At 39.2% G+C, this 18,546-nt stretch overlaps 3 protein-coding genes across 5 annotated transcripts; 1 reads left to right on the forward strand and 2 right to left on the reverse strand.

Annotated features, from left to right (window-relative positions):
• Nucleotides 1-370: 370 nt before the first annotated feature.
• Nucleotides 371-5,578, reverse strand: c16h16orf89 (chromosome 16 C16orf89 homolog). The gene is made up of 8 exons (XM_063903668.1): nt 5,207-5,578; nt 4,045-4,197; nt 3,487-3,637; nt 2,872-2,989; nt 2,547-2,709; nt 2,139-2,243; nt 1,531-1,626; nt 371-1,194 (listed from the first exon to the last, which is right to left on the reverse strand). Exons 1-8 carry the CDS (start codon nt 5,571-5,573, stop codon nt 1,091-1,093), a joined length of 1,257 nt encoding a protein of 418 aa, XP_063759738.1. The 5' UTR covers nt 5,574-5,578; the 3' UTR covers nt 371-1,090.
• Nucleotides 5,183-12,418, forward strand: alg1 (ALG1 chitobiosyldiphosphodolichol beta-mannosyltransferase). 2 transcript variants are annotated; one of them, XM_063903667.1, is made up of 13 exons: nt 5,183-5,435; nt 6,765-6,842; nt 6,942-7,045; nt 7,182-7,330; nt 7,591-7,680; nt 7,789-7,902; nt 8,150-8,268; nt 8,700-8,738; nt 9,125-9,184; nt 9,273-9,383; nt 10,044-10,158; nt 10,288-10,363; nt 12,040-12,418. In XM_063903667.1, exons 3-13 carry the CDS (start codon nt 7,016-7,018, stop codon nt 12,169-12,171), a joined length of 1,035 nt encoding a protein of 344 aa, XP_063759737.1. In that variant the 5' UTR covers nt 5,183-5,435; nt 6,765-6,842; nt 6,942-7,015; the 3' UTR covers nt 12,172-12,418. The 2 variants fall into 2 exon arrangements, with proteins under 2 accessions (XP_063759737.1, XP_063759736.1); XM_063903666.1 differs by lacking the exon at nt 5,183-5,435 and adding an exon at nt 5,488-6,140.
• On the reverse strand, nt 12,315-17,473 carry eef2kmt (eukaryotic elongation factor 2 lysine methyltransferase). 2 transcript variants are annotated; one of them, XM_063903670.1, is made up of 8 exons: nt 17,132-17,473; nt 16,127-16,189; nt 15,959-16,039; nt 14,688-14,786; nt 14,209-14,342; nt 13,599-13,843; nt 13,377-13,514; nt 12,315-12,516 (listed from the first exon to the last, which is right to left on the reverse strand). In XM_063903670.1, the coding sequence occupies exons 1-8, from the start codon at nt 17,198-17,200 to the stop codon at nt 12,416-12,418; spliced, it is 930 nt and encodes a 309-aa protein (XP_063759740.1). In that variant the 5' UTR covers nt 17,201-17,473; the 3' UTR covers nt 12,315-12,415. The 2 variants fall into 2 exon arrangements, with proteins under 2 accessions (XP_063759740.1, XP_063759739.1); XM_063903669.1 differs by having other exon boundaries at nt 14,688-14,789.
• Nucleotides 17,474-18,546: the final 1,073 nt, after the last annotated feature.

The raw sequence follows: 18,546 nt of genomic DNA on the forward strand, positions 1-18,546 counted from the left end.
TCATCTTAGCCATCATCACAACTTTTGCCCCCCCTGAGAAATTTGTCAGGAGCCGCCACTGATTATATGTATTATATAAACAACAACTCTAAGTCCCTCCTGCAGACATCCTGCTGAATACACAGACACAGAGGTGTATATTGCGGACGATACGTTGGGACGTGTCACGCGGGCGGGACGTTGCCAGGAGGGCAATGTAAAGCCAGCACACATTTCCGATATGACGTCATATCAGCAGCAAATCTGGATCAGCTCGTTTGTACCGCCATTTTTAGAGATGTGGTAAGGAGGAAAAGAGAGAGGATCGTATTTTCTGACACTTTGTAAGTCTCCTTACACACCGGGGACACATTTATAAGACAGCAAAAAGTGCATTTTGTATATATGTAGAGTTTATTTTGATGGGTAATTCTTGTATTATACCAAGGGATCAATACGGATTATCTTAACCTAAAATAATACATGATAAATGATTTGAATCTTCTAAAGCTATCACACAAATGTAATGGAGTAAAAACTACAATATTTAGAGTGGAATATAAATAAATAATAATGAAGTAGCAGAAAATGGAAATGCTTAAGTAAAATAGAAGTACGTCAAAAAGTACTTTCCAGCACTGGTCACTATACATTCGACCATAACACATGAAACTGTTTAAGAAGCCGTGTGGCAAAAAGCTAAATCTGACATGCTGGTATCCTGATTTCATTTAGAAATAAAACGTTAAATCTTTAGCTACCTTTTTGCATCACAGACAGAAAAAACAACCTAAAGACACTGCATGGTTCTGCAGACAAAAACGACTCAAGCTACCTTAAAGAGTAAATGCGACTTCATATGGTTTCCTGCTTAATGGGAGCATCGCTACTTTTAAAAGACACATTGGGATGAATAAGCTTTATAGATCATTATAATCAATAAATACATTTAGTCTGGTGCCAAACAAACACATTCTAGTTTCATCATCTTACAACCTATGTTCATTAAGCAACAAGTTGTGTCGGGAGTTTCGCCATGAAGAGCATCTCTACCTGATGACTTTTAGATCGTGTTTAGCAACCCCGTGAGGGTGGTTCGGGGAGGGGGCGTTCAGGAGATTGGCCTCTTGGTTATGTCCTGTTCTGCCAGGTAGTAGTTCAGGTATCCACCCAGAGCGCCCACCGCCACCGCTGTCATGTGACTGGAGCAGCCATCTGAGGCATCACATGAAAAGTGAAGCAATGAAAACACAAAAATACCATAAGTACAGTCGAATCTGTAACTTTCATTTGCATTCAAACTTTTTATCAAAGTCAACACAACAGGAGTAAAGGGACCTGATTTCAAACCAAAAAAAGTGCTTTTAATAAAAAATGTTAAAAAGTGATGGCAGTTGACTTATTGTTATGGGATCAAGATCAGTGTGGATGTTGAACACAACCCTTTGTTTAGCTTTCGATTAGTCATTGCTTTTTTCCGCAACTTTCAAAACTCAAATTGCAATCGTTTCATTCCTATTAGACTTTAATATTATGTAACATGGGAGTCACCTGGAAGTATCTTCTCCCTCCTCTTCACTCTCCGGTGAGGCTGCAGCTGCAGCTGCTCCAGCAGCTCATCTCCGATGATCTGAGAGATGATGCTCTCTGAGGAACACAAACAGCAGGCAACATCTTTCAGGTAATAATATTAACTCTACATTTAATAATACTTAATATTTTCAACCTCCACCAGAAAGGAAGGATACTTTGGTATAACATTAAAGGAATAACTCAACCCCAAAATGATCCTTTTATATACAACATTAACCCTGTGTTACCTTCAATTCTTGAAAAAAATAAAAGCATTGAATTGAAAAATAAAAGGGGGTGGCGTTTAACAACACAAAAACTATATGAACACATACAACTCTCATACAACTCATGCCGTAAAATCTAAGTCAAGTCACAAAACTGACCTTGAAAGCATTTAAAATGCTTGCACGTAAACATTACTTGGACAGTAGATCAGAGTATACAAATGGTGATCATTCGTGTGCAGTATTCCTTACTGAAAAGATTAAGCCTCAAAACGTACTTTGACAGTCATGCTTCAGTGCCTGGACATAATGAGATATGTTTGATCCAGTTGCATTTAAAAAAACATTTTAAACACGTACTGTCTCTCCCAAAGCAGCCCGCTTCCTCGTCCTGCAGCCGGAGGATGTGCTGCAGCCAATCAGCTTTGTAGAAGTCGGAGAAACCAGCCAATCCACAAATGACGACTGTTGACGAAGAGCAGAGGAACACAAGATAGCCCAAACTCTATCATACGCAAAATATATGCAGTTGCAAAAAAACAACATTAGGAAATGTTATACAAGCTAAATGTTAAATCTTTCTTCAATGAATGTCCAAAATAAGTATATATAGGATATCTGTAAGACACTCTATTAGATGGTGTATTGGAACTTTGAGTTAAGGCCATTTGGCTACATTTGGAGAAATTCCCTCATGGCATCCCTAGGATGTTGCGTTCAAAAAATGTGACAAAAAGGAAGAAGAAAAAATGTAATTAATATCCTCACTATTTTCAATGAAGATGTCGACCGTCTGCTCGGTAAGCCCGTCCTGAAAGATGTCCTGGTTGGTCTTCATCATGTTGGAGCAGAAGATCTTCTGATAGCTGCCCTCCGTCATGTTAGCGCGGGTCTCTCTGGTGTCTCCTTTCAGCAGGTTGGTGCAGCCTCTCTGAGACCCAAACACACAGCAAGTTATTAATAGAGCAATGATTCTGCTCATGTATATACATTATTGATGTTTTTTTTCTGCTTCTGCTCAGAACTTGGGCGATTTTTTTTTTCTTGGGTGGTTACAAATGACTTTTTCGAGATTTTGAGTGTAACTTTTCACCATTTTTCCGATCATGAAGTAGAGCAGCTGGTGGGACAGAGAGTAGTGTGGGCAGCCGAAACGTGTCATGGTGTCCCGGCAGGGTTTGGTGACGATGCAGGGCGTCCCATTCATCTTCCTGCTCACACACACACACACACACACCACACACACACACACACACACACACACACACACACACACACACACATACACACACACAACAACAACACCACTATCTTAAGAGATTGATAGTGAAGAGTTCACCTAGTAAATACCATAGGTCAAGTGGACAAGTTACATGTTATATTTCACATTTTGCTACCTACAGTGAAACAAACTAAGGCATGTGTTTGTTAGAGTAGAGAGACCTTTGACCCACAACATTGAATCAATTATTTCAAAGTCCAATTGGATGTTTGTGCCAAACTTGTAGAAAGGTGTATTTCATGTCGCATTGTTGGAGGAGCCGTGGATTAAATGTTGTAATTGCCAACAATGTAGCTGTTTGCATAGGATACTAAAGCTTTTGAATCTTTAAAAAGACTGAGGTTACAAACTGGTGACTTTTCTGGTATTTCTGTCTGTGTAATAAAGCCCTGTTGTATTTTCCTCTCTGATAATAAGTGTTTGTACCAGGTTCCCAGCAGCAGCGTGAGACATTTGTCGCTGAGCTGCTCGTCGTAGCACTCGGTGCTCATGGTGGAGGGATACACGAGGCTGGTGTCCGTGGATTGCCACTCTTGAGGGATCAGATAGAAGCTCGACGACAGCAGGGGCTCAAACTCTGCAGCACACACAGGAAGGTATTTACCATCATAGACCATTTATTAATGATTGATAACCGTCCAAAAGAAAAACAATTTTGTGTTCTATTTCTACTAGAGTATATATCTGCTTTGTAAATCACACATCCTGTGCTGTCCTTTGAGAAAATGTCATTACCTAAAAAGAAAACATTGCATTTTTCAGATTTTTTACTACAGCCTTATTTTGTTTCTTAATTCACATAAAGATACACTGATATTGAGGGAAAGGGTCCTTATTATACATTATGTGAAATGAAAACTTTAACATTTTTTTATTAATTTTCTCTTTTCAGTTTACATGATCAATCTCTCAATGTAATGTTGAGAGAAAGGGTTTGTTTTCTGTTCAAACCACAGGGCTTCTGGGTAATGGAGTCTTGCTCACCTCTGTAGTACTTGGGGTCGTTCTGCTGCAGGGCGGTGACAGCCTTCTCAAAGCTCCGGTCCAGACGTTTGACCAGAACCACGGCGGAGGTCCTCTGGGCCCAGCTGACCGGGTCGCTGTGGGGCCACGTCCGCACCGCCTCCTTCAGCTCAGCTGGGTCACAGAATCAGCGGCAGAAGTCTTATTAGTATGATTAGCAACTTTTCCTGTTACTGTTTATTCTGACTGGCAAATGTCTGCACATTTCCTTGCCTCTTTCACATTGTTGCAATACACTTTACTTACTTAAGTCAACAATATGCAGCATTTAGTCTGCTGGTATCTAATAATGACTCTAATAGTTGAACAAAATATGAATGAAGGACCATAGTAAAAGTTGTATATTTGAATAGACATATTGAATTTCCAAAAACACTACTTTAAAAGATTTGATTCCTTACTAAATAATAACAGACACAAACAAGAATGGTATCGTACAAAATAAAAAAAGACAATTTATACAGAAATACAATAAAATTCTATTTGAATCAGCTAACTGCATCAACATGCAAACTTTAGAAAGAAATAAAAACGTCCCATTATATGAGGGGCATACAATTACACCACTGAATAGTTTGGTACTTTAATCTCTTATAATAGCCTACTTTTATTTTACTAATGACAAGGCTATAATATTTAATTCTCTGCATTAATTACTCAACAGTTGAATACTTACACAACGTTTGCATTATTGATCTATGTTTATATATAATATGTTTAATGCATTTTATTTTATTCATTAAAATGGTCCATTGACTTAATTTATAAAGTAACTAAAGCAAGTAGATGAATGCATTACAATATTTCCCCCTGAGATGTAGTGGAGTAAAGCAGAATAACATAGAAATACTTAAGTAATGTACAAGTAACTCAAAATTGCACTTAAGTACTTGTATACATATAGTTACATTTTACAACTGCCCTTGAGAAACACATACAAATATTTTTCCAGATGTTTCCTGCAGCTGAGAGGACACCCACCCACTACACACACACACACACACACACACACACACACACACACACACACACACACACACACACACACACACACACACACACACACACACACACACACACACACACACACACACACACAAGAGGATCTGTTTTTGTCTCTCACCCTGCAGCATGAGGAACCCGACCACTCCGTCCAGGTTGATGTGCTCGTGTTGACTCTCCAGGAAGGTGGCTCCCCGCGAGAGGCTGCCCAGGATGTCATCGATCACCTCGGCCTGCGACCCTCCGGACACTGCGGCAAACAGAACCAGCACTGCGGCCAGATGATGCCACGCAGCCTGCATGTTCTCGGTCAGACAGTCCCCGTGTGAAGGCTCCGGGACGGTAAATAGGTAGGAGAGACGAGGAGGGAGGGGAGGGGAGAGGAGGGAGGACAGGCTGTCTCTCTTCTCATAGGGAGGGAGAGGAGACTGTGACGTAATTGCGAAAACAAACTTGACTTCATACTTTATGGTACACTTTACTTCCATAAAGTAAACTCATTAAAGTGATTCCCCTATTTCCCTGCAATTTGATGTGGGTTTAAATAATAAATTAAGAACAACATTTAAATACTTGAAGAAGTGATAAAAGTGTCGAATTGCACCATGACATTTTTAAAGAAGAATAAAGTTTTCAATATTGTTTATAATTAGGTATTTATGAATTTGAACTACCTACTTTTTTATCGTACATGGATGCATCATACGCTCTGCGGTCCCTTTTAAATATAAAGCTCCTCCTCCTGCGTTGAGACACGTGATAATAAACAAACATGGCGACCAAAGGCACCTGCACAACTTCTCTGGCTGTGTTAGCACTTATTTCTGCACTTGTAGTCGGGTTTTATGGCGCCGGTTCGGGTGTTATATGGCCGGTCGTGTTTCTGACGGCTGTGACCTTGCTGGGGTCGCTGTGGCTGCGGCGGAAGGATGGCGGGACTGACCGGCGGGTGTGTGTGCTGGTGCTGGGGGATCTGGGTCGCAGCCCCCGGATGCAGTATCACGCTCTGTCCCTCAGCAAACATGGGTATAATGTTACTTTTGTTGGGTTTTTAGGTAAGTTACAAACACGGATATAATGTGACTTTTGTTGGGTGTATTCGATGAAAATACATTCGTGTTGTCATTCATAAATTCCTCTGTTTCCCAAAGTCACCTGATGCTGTCATCAACTATGGAGTGTAACTAAGTGATCATAGACTACATTTAAGTAACTGCCACCGTAGCCTGCTTAAGCTGAATATTACTTAGCTTTTTAGTGTATTAGTTTAACTCTGTTACTTTATAATTCACCTAATACTGAATACTTTATTAAGGATTTCCATTATGTATTACTGCATTCAGTATTCTTCCATGAATACCCCATTGTATGTAATATAGTATACACATATCATAGACATAACTGTGACGAACCCAATCCCATAATTTAACTGCTTACAATAGTGTAGTACAGCATTATAGTGTATATTAAATGTTTTAATGCAAGCCTTAAACATTAAAATAAATATAACTTATAATACAATGTATTTTCTGTGATGTAGTATAATGCTACTTTATTCTTATTTAAATACTCAAATAGGTTAAAACACAGGTGCAAATAAAAAGAGTTATTTAATGCAAAAGCCCACAAAGATCCTTCACCAGCTATAAAGTGTTTTAATTTCTACATTTTTATTTTAGATACCAAACCCCATCAAGACGTGTTGAGAGAGGAAAAGATAAAGCTGGTGCCAATAGCAGAGGTTAAAGGTCTCCGAGGTAAACATCTTATTACACATGTTGTGTTTTTCAGAAGTAAAAAAATCCTAGAAATCTTAAAATGTTTTTTTACAAAAGAGCTTTCTTGCTTTTTTTCAGTTGGACCAAAAATCCTGACGTATGTGACGAAGGTGATCCTGCAGTGCCTACAGCTCCTTTACGTGCTGCTGAGGATGGAAACACAGTCCCATATATTAATGCAGGTAGGAGAAATGTGTTGGTTATAAAGTCTGTATCTATTGATGGATAAACTGCATTTTAAAGATAACCAGCTGTCACACCTACAGATACGCTGTAAACGATTTTTGGCCTATGCTAATGACTGTGTTTGTTTCCCAGAATCCCCCGGGGCTGCCTGGCATCGCGATGGCGTGGCTTGTGTGTGTTCTGCGTGGCAGCAGGTTCGTCATCGACTGGCACAACTACGGCTACACCATCATGGCTCTGAGCCAAGGGGACACACACCCTGTGGTGAGGCTCGCAAAGTGGTGAGTGTGTGAAGTGTTTTTACTTATTACATATAAAAGAATAGCTCACATTTGAGAAGCCGATACAAGAAAACCCTGCTAATTGATTCTTCCTTTTTTTTAAATTGTATCGTGGCTGTTTAAAATGAGATCCCTAACATGACATTTCTCTTGTCCTTTTGTTCCTCTGTCTGGAACCAAATATGTTGAATCATTTCTGGGTCCTGGTGTGCTAATACTCAAATGAAAACAGATTTTTCTGTTTGTTTTTCTTCTTCCAGGTACGAGCACTTTTTCGGACCGCTGGCTTCTTGCAACCTGTGTGTCACTAACGCAATGAAGGACGACCTGCAGAAGAACTGGGGCGTCAAGTATGTTAATTTTACAACTATGGACGATAAAGTCAGCCAAGTCTGCCATCAAAGTTATTAATTGCAAACTAACTGATGTGCTCATAACATCTTTTCTACTGTTTGCAGAGCGACAACGCTGTACGACTGTCCGCCCTCCATCTTCAGAGAGACTCCTCTGAAGCTGCAGCACGAGCTCTACATGAGACTCGCCAGCACATATCCTCAGTTCCAGAGCAAAGGGTGAGGAACTCTACTGCAGCATTTCATATCGATTAATAAAGCTCCTCTCCAACTTGACAAAGAAACACTAACTTCTGGTTTTGATCTTTATCCATTTAGTTTGAACTCTTTTCCAATGCATGTGATGCAGGTGAATGTGCATACAAATAATCAACAGGGTTTGTGTAGCATAAAATAGAAATTCTGGAGTAACGTTATGTGCTTCTAATACTTTACAGTGTATCCTTCCATCTCTGTGTTTCTCCAGGTGTGAGGAGGAGAAGCAGGTGGAGCGGTCCGTGTTCTCAGAGTGTGTTCTGCCTGAGGCGGCAGTGACGTTGAGGGCGGAGCGGCCGGCGCTGCTGCTCAGCAGCACCAGCTGGACCGGTGAGAGGAAGAGACACAGAGAGCATTTACTGACTACAAATCATCCAAATGTTTTTATTTGTATTTTCAACATGAGCTACAAATAGATGAATATTTTTAGTTTGGTATTTATCCTTTTCAATGAAACTTCTGTTGTCATATTGTAAGACTCTAAAATGTTCTGTTATAGACAAATAATTATTCAGCTACTGTTTTTATAGTTTATAATTCATTTAAATATTTGTTCATCTTTGTCATAAATCAGTGGGACCTTACTTTGAGCAGTTGGGGATTATTTCTTTCACATATTTTGATATTTTTCTGATTGTGAAAATAACTGTTGGCTCTGACCTGCTGTTCATCCATGTCTGATGAGGAGAAGATCTTTGTTGCAGTCTCTCTTTCAACTCTAAAATACTAACATCAGACGTTTTTCACTCTGCTCTCCACAGAGGATGAAGACTTCTCTGTCCTATTAAAGGCTCTTGAAGGTGGGAAAGCTTACATTTTTTTTTTTTATCTCTACATTTTTGTGTCTTGCATATTGCAGTATTTAAATGTGTGGCTGGATTTTTTTGTTCACTTGTAATATTATTGTACTGTCTGTACATTTTCTACCATATACTGAATACTGCAGGACTTTAAACTGCATATTAGAGGATTTTGTTATTACTAATACATCCTACAAGTAAAGGATTGGAACCCTTCCACGCTTGCAGTCAAATGAATGAATATCCGTTGCATTCCTCAAGTTGTATTCTGGGTTGAGATGGTCCAAATATCTTTCATACATTTCTAACATATTTTGAACTTGACTCAGTGATTAAAATACACTTATTTGAGTTTCAGTTTCTCACCTGTTTTTTTTTCTCCACAGATTATGAAGGTTTTATAAAAGCAGGAGCTTCGTTACCATCTTTAGTGTGTGTGATCACAGGTAACCCTTTGCACTGCACTGTTGCACCACATCTCTGAATTCAACATGTTTAATCATTGTGTGTTTGTGTGTGTCTGTGTCTTTGTAGGTAAAGGTCCTCAGAAGGAATACTACAGGAAGCTGATTGACACTCTGCAGTTGGAGCATGTGCAGATCTGCACGCCGTGGCTGGAGGCCGAAGACTATCCTGTGTTACTGGGTAAGACTGACACGCATTAGGTACTCTTATAAACTCTCACACCTGCAGCTTTACGCTTATGTTCAAGACAATTTAACACATTGAGCTCATGTTGGAATAAGCAATGGAGTCACAGCAGTCATTTCGGTATAACTTTATTTTATTTTAAGTCTGAGCTGCATGGCGACAGATTCATATAATGCAGATGCTAGCTAAGCAATTTATAATAATCAAAACTAACAGTCCAAGACAATATAAACAGTTGGGAAAATAAAGTGACATTATACATAGATTACTGTGGCATAAAATAATTCTGTAAAATGCATTTTTTTACACTTATGGTTAAACCTTTTTCACTCTTAAAAAGCAGAAGATTATGAGCAATATGGGTTGAAGGAATTTAAAAACAATGCAAAATTCTTCTGCTTTTAGTGGTGAAATCTGTAAAACTAAGGTGTTGTATCAAAGCTTACCAAGCTAATTTGTCAAAAGTAAGATAACTGAAACATACTGAGTTGTGCACAATATCTCAAATAATTCAAGTAAAAACATAAAGGGAAAAATCTTACAACCTAAAGCCTGCAGGGAAATGTCTGCAAGTTGCTCACATAGCTGCCTCAAAATAGTAAGAGAAAAGAGGTAATTCAGTGTGTGTGTGTGTGTGTCTCGCTCTCCTATCAGGCTCAGCAGATCTGGGTGTGTGTCTGCACAAGTCCTCCAGCGGTCTGGATCTCCCCATGAAGGTGGTGGACATGTTCGGCTGCTGCCTGCCCGTCTGCGCCATCCACTTCCACTGGTGAGTCTGATTTTCACTTTACATACTGATACAATAACAAGGGCGGATTAGGTATCAACAAGAGCTTTGGAGCCGGGGGAGATGGGTTACTCTCTGAGAGCTCACATGACGCCTCTTCTCTTCCCTCAGTTTACACGAGCTGGTGAAGCACGAGGAGAACGGCCTGATCTTCAGAGACTCTCAGGAGCTCGCTGAGCAGCTCAAGGTGAGACTAATCGCCGTTTCCAAAAGACAGACGAAAAATCAGATAGAGAACGTTCAGAATATTTGAATTCAAAGGTAAATCGTTTCGTTTCTGTCCACCATTTAATGTGTCAACGAGTTCTCAACACAGAGGTAAGTGCTTAAATAAAGGCTCAAAAAGGATTTCATTTCAGTACACCTGAACATTAATGCAATGTTTGGTAGATTTTCAGGGGGGTTAAATACCGTATTTTCCGGACTATAAGGCGCACTTAAAAGCCTTACATTTTCTCAAAAAACAACAGTGCGTCTTATAATCCAGTGCGCCTTATATATGGATTACGGTAATTCTGGTTGTGCTTACTGACCTCGAAGTGATTTTGTGTGGTACACAGCTCTCACGGCGCTCTGTCAAAATGTTTTAGTACGACTTTGGTAAACTACAAAGCCGCACCGCTTGCAGCATTACGGCTACCGTAGTCAGGAGCGTCGCGGAGTTGCACCAAATGGCATCGGTCAAGAGACACGCTTACGACGCAGACTTCAAACTCGAGGCTATCAGTCACGCAGTAGAACATGGGAATAGAGCAGCTGGGAGAGAATTCAACATTAATGAATCAATGATACGTATTTTACGTGTTATAACTGAACTTATTACTGACTTATCTGACTGTTTTGTTTCTGTTATATAATTAATAATTATATAATATGTATCCGTTTTACGGCATGTAGAAAAGGAGTGTGTAGGAGAGCGACATGCGGGGTGGGCGTGTGTGTGCGGAAGAAGTAGTTTTGGGAAAGTGAAGTTGTTGCCAGGTTGGCTGCGTTGTTGGGTGTTCGAAGACAATACAAAAGCATTACTCCAGCTCCGCTGTTTCCCCCTCCTCTTTCCTCAGAGAGTGTCACATACCCAGCTGCTCTTCACTACGGTATAGAGCATAACAACGCTGGAGGTAACAACATTTCGCTTAATGCGCGTTATAGTCCGGTGCGCCTTATATATGAAAACATTTAGAAAATAGACCATTCATTGACAGTGCGCCTTATAATCCAGTGCGCCCTATAGTCCGGAAAATACGGTAACTATTTAACACCTTTAGCAGAGAATTCCAGCTTATTACAATTACTTTGTACAATTACTACAGTTCAGATTTATTTTCACCTAAGAGGACCTTCCCTGAAACTATGAATTCATATATATTTATGTTATTTCTCCTCTTTAATAGATTTTCAGAAATTAAACCCCTTGAATTTCACTTGATTTAGATGAAAAAAAACACTAAAACTAGGCGATATTTGTCATTCGTTCAGTGTGATATGATCAACAACATTTTTTGTGCAGGAAACCAGGAAAATAGCATGTTTGTCTGATAGGGTAACATCAGAAGTTGTCATAATCTGGTGGGAAATAGTGAAAAGTTTGAAGCCAAGGACTATGTTAATGTAAAGACATATTAGGGCGTGATTTTATACTGTAATTGAATCTGTAGAATGTCCGTGGAATAAAAAATGGTGGTTTAATTTCAGGGCCTTGTAGAAATGTTTGTTTGGATTTTGGATACAAACGTTATCATACACTTATTAGCGAAGCTGAGGTTACATTTTCAATATTTAAAAATGTAAGCCAAATGTCTTAACTCACCTAAAATGATATGGGTTAAGCTTCTTTTGATCAAATCAGATTTTGTGTGTTTTCAGTCTCTGCTCTCAGAGTTCCCCCGTTCAGAGGGCCAGCTGGGGGCCTTCAGAGGGAATCTACGCCGCAGCAGGGGGCCACGCTGGGACGACAACTGGGACCAGAATGTCCTGCCTCTCCTCTCCACTCCCTGAGGGACACCAGGAGGGACTTTTAATGGACAATACTAATTTTTCAGACCAAAGTGCAACTCAATCTCATCCTTTAAATTCTGCCTTGTTACATTAGAGAAGAGGACTCTGTTTAACTTTAAAAAATGAAACGCAGCAGAGATAACTTAATTCCAGCACTTTTTTATTACTTCAGAGCACTTGAATGTATACAAAGGACACTTTGATACGATGTACATTTGTAAATAAAATCTTTATAGTGCAACAGTCATCTGTACAGTTGGATCATTTCTATAGCAGAGCCTCTGCTGTAAGGGAACACGTGGCTGACGGCTCCTGTCATCACACGATGGCTGATTCCTGCTTCTTCTGTCAAAATAAAACACATTCAGTCAGAAAACCTCATTACATTAAGGGCACATCCAATTAAAGCCCTCGTAAAATCAAAACAATTCAGTTGTACCCACAAGGACGAGATCTCAGTATATTTCAAATCAATGACACTTTTTTATATTGCACTTTTTAAACAAATCAAATACCGTTCATAAGTTAAATGTAAATTAAATATAATTAAAGTCGTAAGCTGCCTGTGTTAGAAAACGGGAAGTATCAATCATCCTTTGTACACAATGCTGTCTGGCAGGTTCATTGAGAATATATTTTTATATAAGTACTGTATATACCCTGGCACAAAATATCTTAAAGAATAACAAAAAGTACACATATTTTTTAAATCTGCATTGGCATAAGTTATTTCAACAGCATTTAACTCTAAGAACCTGTTTTAATACTTAACATAAATAGTGTTTAAACCTTTTTCCCAAGACTTTACTATCATAATACATTTGATAAATATAGTTATGATCATTTGTAAATTCCCGTTTGTGAAATGCATGACTGTTATATTGCCTTCTGAATTATGTTCAATGATCAGTTTCCTAAAAATATCTTATCTATCACAGCTTATCTGTAGAGTTATTTCCTGGCGTGCAGGCGCATAAGTTATGTGCCTGTAGTCTTTGTGGTGTGTTCAAGTGCGTTTCTTTAGCAAAGACGCAGGAGACTTGAAGCGATATAAAAATGTGCATTGGTCTCTTCACTTGATCCAGGGCTATGTATTAAGCATTGTACACTTTCTCTTGATGTGTGTTCTATTAGAACGATGAAAAGCTGCTCCACATCAGACTGGTAAGAATATCTTCAGTGTAACAAAAATAGCAGGTTCTCACCGAGCTGCGTCTTAAATCCGCTGTACGTCTCCAGGTTTCTGACGGTGGAGCAGATGTAGATATCAGGATTGGAGCTGCTCAGGATGGTCTTCAGCAGGTTCACCAGACTCTCTGCGACCTCCGGGTCATACACCACATCTGCAATGAGGGGTGTTAACATCTGTATGTAGGTTTCCTGTTTTTTAACTATTTACATTCCAGCTCTGGACACTGAGCGCTGACCTGCAGCGATGACGGTGTCGGCCCCAATCAGTGCGATCTGCTCCTCTGTTGCAGTGCTCCAGTCCAGCTCCTGCACGGTGACGTGGGGGGGCGCCCGCTGCGTCACAGAGTTGAGCTGCACGTTGTCTTGGAGCGTCTGCAGCACACGGGGGTGACAGTCGCTGAACACGTATCTCTTTGGGCTGCAGGAGCGACAGATGGTGATGCCAGTCAACCCCACCCCGCTACCCAGCTCCAACACCGTCCTGCAGAGAGGGGGGGGGGGGAGCTAATAGTTTGTATCTATAGTAACTTAAGGTGTCAAAGGAATGTAGTGGAGTAAAAAAAAGTACAATATTGGCCTCAGAAATTTAGTGGAAGAAAGGTATAAAGTAGTATAAAATAAGACTGCTCGGGTAATGAACAAGTCCAATGTGTGGAATCAAATAAAGAAATCTGCACAGCTTTCTAATGATGATTTAGAGTTCAAATGTCATTGTTATGAAAAAAACGATCCATTCCTCTCATCAGAGCAAAAACAAATAGAAATCTGAACCTTGCAGGATGCAGATCTTTTTCAATGACTACAAGGATTTTGCTGTATATCTGAAGTTCTTCTGGTGCTGGTTACCTGCCGCTGAAGGCCTGCTGGTGCTCCAGAGCCCACTCTGTGAGGTAGAGAGCGGCCTCCCACGTCACCAGGCCCGTCGTCCCGTCTGAGATCATAGCCACGTTCTCCCTCAGGCTGACCGAGTCCCCGCCGGGCTGCGGGACAAAAATAACAATGGAAAATCGGACTGCAACTCAAATGTGGAATATCCTTTTCAGGGCCGTCCTAAAGCACACATCTGAAGAAATCTTCACAATGGGACAAAGCATTTGCGTCATTATACTACATTTAGCATGTTTAGTTTTCTGATTTTCTAGAGATTTTATATTATATTTTAGTAAAAAAAACGGGGGAAAAGTATTTCTTCTTTAATTTTAACAGATTGATCCCTTCAATGAGTATTTCAATGACTGACGATATTATTTTCGGTAAACTCATATAAATATCTTAAAAAGTCAAAAGAAGCTCTTAAAAGATTAAAATAAAATGGTGTAAAGTACCAGTAAGTAGCTCTTGTAGCACTCGCTGGTGTCTTCAGCTCCCACGACTTCAGCCAGAGCATCGTACAGCTCGTCCAGAGGATCGCAGCCGGCCGCCTCCTGCTGCATAGACACGTAATCATAAATAAATGACTGTAGGGAGGTGTATAACGATGAATAAAACGGCTTTTATATTAGAAACTGTGTTTGTGCCATACTTTTTGATGAGTTATCCACCATGGTGTATGGTAAAAATGTGGCTTCAAACTGGATCAAAAGTTTATTTATGACAGCTTCATAAATGCTCAAAGTGGACCTGACGCCATTGCAGGAGACCAGATGAAACTCACTGTCACTGATAAAACCTTTACCGGTACATTTCTCAAATGTTGATTAGAGATTGAAAGCTAGAGTGAAAAAGTCAGGTGTTTTTTTTAAGGATTCAAGAGTGTTGGCCTTTCATAAGTGACAGGGAGTTCCAGAGGGAGGGGGAGTCTGCAGTGAAGGCCCTGTCCCCCCAGGTCCGGAGCTTTGTTCTGATGGGCTGTAACAGATTAGCGTCAGCAGACCTGAGGCAACGGGTAGGGGTTTGTTGTTGGATGAGGTCACAGAGGTGGGGAGGTCAAGGTTGTTGATGACTTTGTAGGTGAGAAGTAATATTTTGAAGTCAATCCGGTGTTTGACGGGGAGTCAGTGGAGGTCGTGGAGGATAGGGGTGACGTGGTCGGAGCGTCGGGTGGAGGTGAGCATGCAGGCAGCGGCGTTTTGGACATATTGTAGTTAATTGAGGATGTATGCAGGTGAAGCATTTTGAATGCTGTTGCGGTAATTCAGGATGTTATGAAGGCATGGATCAGAGTTTCAGCGACGGTGGATGAGAGGGAGGGTCTGATACGGGTAAGGGGTAGAAGGCGTTTTTTGTGACCTGGTTGACATGAGGGAAGAAAGTGAGAGTTGGGTCGAGGATGATAACAAGGTTACGGATTTGAGCTGAGGGGTTAACAATGGAGCCGTTTATGTTAAGACAGAAGTCCTGGGTGGAATGGGTTATTGAGTTTGGGCCAATAACGACTATTTCAGATTTGTCGCAGTTATGGTTATTTTACACATCCTAATGCTAAAATGTGACATAGTTCAACTCTAAAACAATAATTAATAATAATAGTCCATCCCAAATATCATCATTATTTCCTGGAGAGTTTAAATACATTATTATGAATGTACTACAATAGCATTATCAACAGATGTATATAAATATATTTTCTATAAGGGACAGATAGATGGAAACCAACCCGTTTGATGAGCTGACAGAGAAACAGCTTCCTGTATCTGACTGACGGCGGAAACTTCCGGCACAAAGAGTGAAGACATGTCTGTTGGAAACACAAGAGACAACTTATTAAATTGTTAACTGTTTATGTTTAGAAGACTTTGGCAGGATTGAGTGCAGCCAGACGTACTTGTTTCAAGATGTCTGAAATCAGCTCTGACGATTTGTTGCTTTCCAAATCTTTTCCTAAAAACTGGAAAGTAGAAAATATTAGTGTTAGCTAACTTTGTTGGAAGCCTTTAATGAGCTGTATATGCTTAAATGTTTGTATTATAAGCGTAACTTAGTTTTTGTATTAATAAACTATATTTTAAATTTAGCTCAGAATAATGGATTTAATCTCAATATTTGGATTTTCCCCAGGAACAGCACCCTTTTCATTTATCAGCATTTCGATTTTTACCCTTCAATGCATTTAAATATAAATATTTTGGAAAATGAATTGATTGCTGTATTACGTCCATATTATACATTACTACAACCGTACAACACCAATATTACTCCGTTTTTACACCCATGTAACCCCACAATCACACCCGTATTACACCCTTTATATGCCCATGTTACACTGTTATTACACTCATATAAGACTGTTATTAGATCCATTTTACACCCATGTAACACCAATATCCTTCACACCCCTATTACATTATCACACTGTTATTAAACCCATTTTATATTTTTATTTTGAGTGTTTTTCATTCTAATTTGGATAAAACTGTAGTTCTAATTTATATTAATCATTACTCATTATTTTCAAGTTAAGTGTTATACCAACCAGCATTTTACTAAATATATGCTTTATATGAGGAAACCTTTTGATTATAATTGAAACACTTAATTTAACCTTTATTAAACCACTCTTACTTTGAAAGGTCAACATAACTCTCCTGTTATTTCCACAGTATATTAGCAAACTTAACTGCAGTCTGAATTGAAACAGATTGCGATTTTTCATGTGTGCCGAATTATGCAACAATATGTGTTATAATATCAGTCTTATTTAGGCACTGTGAATGTTTTCTGCTGAGCGTTAAATCACGAATAGAAGAATATTTGAGTTGACTTTGGTTGGGTGCTCTGCATGATCAATGGAGACGGGATAATATCAATGATAGCACGCAGCCATACTCACAGTCCAGGGAAATGAAGGTAGACGACTCATGGCGAAAAAAGGAGCCTGAAAGTCCTTCAAAATGTCCATCTTGGTGACTGATTTCCTGATGTTTACTACTTAGACCGGACAGTTCAACATACATGTGTGGGTCCTGGTCAAAAAGTCAGGTCCTACGTCTTGTTCCTAACCGGTTGTCCTTCACCTCAGAGAAATCCGTTATAGCCTTAAGGAAAGATGTGAAATAAAATCCATCGGGACTATGGAACAGATAATCGCTATGCTAAGAGAATCCTACTGTTTAATCAATGAACAACGTAATAAAAACGCGCCAGCGGATGCAATGCATGTGCTTCTTCCGTGGGGAAACTTCAATTCACCGTAAAACGGACTACTATAGGCGCATCAACATACCGTGTCCGCTGCCTAATTATGGTATTGTTTTATGCAGGCTTTATCAACTTGTACAACAATGCAAAATATATTCTTTATTACCAAGGTTTGAATTTAAATTTAAATAAATGAGTGAAAGATCAACCTCCCCAGATTTTATGACAAATATTTCGAATAAATAAAACTTTATGCAAAATGATATGCAACCCAGCCGGCACATCAAGGTTCATGGTTCATGGTTTTTATTGTCATATGCACAGTAGCTACAGTGTCGTTATGGCAATGAAAATCTCAGGTCCTGCTCCTCCAACAATACAATATATATATATATGAAGTTAACTATGTACATGTCAGAAAAATAAATAAACACAATAAGCTAAATTATGAAGGGGATGTTGAGCATGACCAAGTAATGCAGGATTCTGTGTACAAGTTAATTAAGTTAAATTAAATATAAGAACAGAATGTTAGATTAAATATTGTATAGTGAAATCCAATGAAATACTGTTGAAGTGATAACTACTTAGATAATAACTACATTAGATCAATTGTTGGATGCAACCAGATGAATGTTTTGGACATGACAGACTTTCAACGTTGAAATATGGTTGAATTTATGATCGATTAGGATAGTGACAATGAGACTGACTGGCAGACATTAATCAGAGTCATTCGTTTTAGTTTGAGTTTGTTTGAACACTCATAGCTACAATATCAGATTTCCCTTTAATAATCTTCAATCGTGGCTCAACATTTAGCCTTTACATAATCACATCTGCCAACAATATTTGTATTAATTTGAGTCTGTTGGACACGTCATTGCGCCTTTTTTTTTGCTGTGTCACTGCAGTGGAGATAAAGCTCTTTACAGTTGGGCCGACTCCTCATTTACTAACAGCAGCACACTGGCTTTTACCTGTGAGTAACGAGTGAATTCATATTATTATTATTATTGTTATTATTATTATTATTATTATTATTATTATTATTATTATTATTATTATTATTATTATTATTATTATTATTATTCGTATTATTATATT

This window comes from Eleginops maclovinus, chromosome 16 (genome assembly GCF_036324505.1).
Source record: "Eleginops maclovinus isolate JMC-PN-2008 ecotype Puerto Natales chromosome 16, JC_Emac_rtc_rv5, whole genome shotgun sequence".
Classification (NCBI taxonomy): Eukaryota; Metazoa; Chordata; class Actinopteri; order Perciformes; family Eleginopidae; genus Eleginops; species Eleginops maclovinus.